General features: G+C 55.8%; 1 protein-coding gene across 1 annotated transcript in view; it reads right to left on the bottom strand.

Annotated features, from left to right (window-relative positions):
- Positions 1-288: 288 nt before the first annotated feature.
- The window catches only part of TUSC5 (tumor suppressor candidate 5), a 16,974-nt gene continuing 13,936 nt past the window's right edge, over positions 289-3,326 (bottom strand). The window contains exon 3 of the mRNA XM_010861363.1: positions 289-2,971. Coding sequence (XP_010859665.1) covers positions 2,958-2,971 — 14 coding nt within the window. The 3' untranslated portion in view covers positions 289-2,957. The remainder of the gene's footprint in view (positions 2,972-3,326) is intronic.

Below are 3,326 nucleotides of genomic sequence, written 5' to 3'. Positions count from 1 at the left end.
CCCAGGATAACACTCATGACTCCCTCAGATGGCCATGTGGGTTCATCAAGGTTTGCAAAATGTCCAGCACAGCCTCCTGACCTCCTCTTCAACTCCTGAGGTCTTTGTTCAGAAGGAACAACCAAAGAAAGACCAGCACTCACTGGAGAACTAAGTCTAGGCAAGGGCAAATGGTTTGCCCAAGGGAATGCTTCATGCTGGCAATAGAGCCCCTGGATTACCAGGCTCCCCAATGCCCCCCAGTTTGTTTGGAGCCCCTTGAGCCCAGCAGCACAAACACACAGGTCCTTGATGGGCAGTCAGCTTTATTTCTTTCCATGCAGAGAAATACACAGATGAGAACTGGTAAGTGGGGACTGGTAGGAGGTGGTGCTTGCTGTTCCCTAGGAGGCCTGGGCAGGGGCTGGTTCAGCACCACAAGCCAGGGGACCACGGGGTTCATGCAGCCAGTGCTGGACCCACAGTGGAGCTGGGATGGCAGGGCGACTGTCCCTTCATCTTTACCAAGGCTTGGGGGTGTCAGGTGCCCTGTGGGTGAGGGGCAATGAGGACCTTCTCTCCCAGTCTTACTTCCGAAGGGTTTCCTGTCCTCAGATCCTTGGCTCCTCTTTGCCAGAAGGGCCAGCCTCTTGGAGCCTCTGAGCTACATTCTTGGTATGAGTAGAAAACTCGAGTCATTCTTGCCCAAATGGAAGGATGCTCCTGCTGTGTCTGCTCCTGCAGCTGTCTGCAGCGGCTTCTCTCTTTCTCTCCTATTCTGGGTTTGGAGGAGGAGCCAGTGTAGGTGGCAGGGAGCAGTGAGGGTCTGCTTTCATGAGTGTGACTGTGCACAGCGGGACAGGGTGTGTGTGATGGTCCCGGAGCACACAGAGGCCGAAGTCCTGCCTCTGCCCATGAGACCATGCCTAAACAGTCTGGTTCACTGCTGTCGTCTCCCTGGGGGGCTGAAGCTGGGGACCCCTTGCGGCCTACCAGGAGACGCTCACTCATGACCCCTCCTTCCAGAGCTGGGGCCTGTGAATGTCGGATTCACAGACCACATGACTCCCCTGGCCAGACCTTGAAAGTGACACAAAGACTCTGGGCTCATCCCCTTCCTTCCCAACAAACAGGGGCATCTTTGTTTTGGCTTCAAAGGTCCCACAAAGCAGATCCAGCAGGCCCCTCCTTTAGGGGTGAGAGAGGCTGGGGTTATTCCCAGATGGGGCACTGACGCAGGAACACCAGCCCCAGAGGGATCTACACAGTACTCCTGGGCCCTGAACCCTCCCTTCAATTCCCCTCCATCACACACACCCTCCTAGAAGGCTCAGAGCTGCACCCAGGACCCAGAGCTCCTCCCGGAATACAGAGCTCTAACAGTCTCCCTCCCCAGGAGCCTCTGAGGAGGGTGGGGGAGACAGGCAGGAGCCCTAAAAGGAGGTATGAGGGTGCTGATCAGGTGCAGAGAAAACATGCTCAGCCAACTTGGAGCCAATCTGCCCTCCCAGCCTCCTGGAACCCTGGCTGCTAGGCAGGGCATCCTGGGGTGGGGGTGGAGGGAGCCCAGAGCATCACATTACCCAGGGCTTGGGGGCTGCAGTCAGCTGGGGAAGTGGGAGCAGGAAAGACCAGGGGGGAAGTCTGAAGGGCCCTGCTTCACTCCCTCCTGGTGTCCCATTAGGTCCTGAGACACAGGCCACAGTGTCCAGGCCCCTGATTCTGGGCATGTGTATTCTCAAGCCCGGGGTTCCTGAAGACAGGACCCTTCAGTTAGGCTCTTCCCTCTCTCTTGAAATTCTCTAGACCCAGCAAACAACACACCTTCATAAAAACTCTTGGACCCACATCCCTAAAGGAGGCAGAGACATCCCTAAGGGCCTGGGAGCCTATGGGAATTTCCCCCAGGGGTGGTCCCAGGGCCGGCTCTGGGGAAAGCCTTTGCTGTTAGTGGCTGGTCAGGGGTGCAGGGTGAGGCATAGAGCATCAGAGGCAGTTGGGGTGGGAGCTGGGAGCCATGCACCGCCTGAGCCACTCTGCATGAGGACCTTCAGCCCCTTTGCACAGGGACCCTGAGCCCCTCCACATGGAACGCTGAGTTTGTGCCCCGACCAGGTGGTCCCTGAATGTGAGCTCAGGCCTGAGTTCCTCTTCACTAGCCAACCTGGAGATGGAGTCAGGGCCCCGGGAGTTCTTGATTGGTGCCCCAGACTACAGCCCAGGTAGGGAACAAGAGGCAGACTTGGGTCATCCTGGGAGATGTTCTGGGACCGGGCTTCTCAACCGAGATGCTCCTGAGGCTGAAATGTTTGAGAAGAGGTCCATGTCATGCTGGCCCCCTTTCTGTCTCTACCAACACTGTTCTTGGTGCCCTCATCCTGCGATGAAGGATTTAAGGGTGGCTGTTGCCTCTTTCCAGGGCAGCTTCACGTCCCATGTGTCCGAGGGGTTCCAGGGCAGGTGCTAAGCAGCAATTCAGCCTCTGAGCTCAGGGCACCGGCTGGGATCGCTGCAGGCATGTGGCACAAGGCATGCAGACAGTCTTTTTTTCATCCCACCTCAAGAAAAATAGAAAAGATAAAGTCTGTGTTTTTGTTCTTGGTCATCAGACATGCAGGGACTATCTCCCCACCATGGTCTCGCTGGCGGGAGTGGTTTCTTCTCTCTCTGGCAGTATAAGCCTGCTTGGCCAATCCCAGGAAACCACGGGGATGAGAAACCAGCCAGAACCCCGGGGGTTAAAATACCGGGATGTGCCCAGGAGACTGGACCACATTATTCATCTGTTTCAGAGTCCATTTCCTTTCTTCCTCTCATTTTCCGCCATTTGATGTGGGCTAGCAATGGGGTGACTTGGGGGTTTCCCTCCAAGCTTGTGCTTTTCGAGCTGGGGGATCGTCCTGTCCTCCATGAGGCGTGTGGGTGGAGCTCTTCAGCGAGCTGGGGCCGCCTCTGCTAGCACCGCTCCCTAGTTAGTTTCATTTCTTCGGAACTGTAAAGAAAAGAACAGCGATAGCACGACGGAGCTCAGAACACAGGGTCTCCCGGTCCCTTTTTGGAGGATTTGGGGTTTTGATTCCTAGGGGGAAATGGTAACAGAGGTGATTCGGTTTGAGGTTCCGGGTGGAAGTAAACTCCTGCCAAGGAGAGGACTGGAGTCTCAGTGATTGTTTCACAGGTGGGCACGGTGACCCCTGAGGCTAGACCCATTCCTGCTTGAATATTTTAGTGAAAGCTAAACAGTCCCCTTGCAAACTTGAGTTCAGCAGTTGTTACTTGCCATGGAACGTAACATGGGCTTCCCGGGTGCCTCAGATGGTAAAGAATCCACCTGCCAATACAGGAGA

Source organism: Bison bison, unplaced genomic scaffold, assembly GCF_000754665.1.
Source record: "Bison bison bison isolate TAMUID 2011002044 unplaced genomic scaffold, Bison_UMD1.0 scf7180017864472, whole genome shotgun sequence".
In the NCBI taxonomy this organism is placed as follows: domain Eukaryota; kingdom Metazoa; phylum Chordata; class Mammalia; order Artiodactyla; family Bovidae; genus Bison; species Bison bison.
Note: the sequence above shows the minus strand (reverse complement) of the source record. Positions and strands in the feature narration are given on the sequence as shown.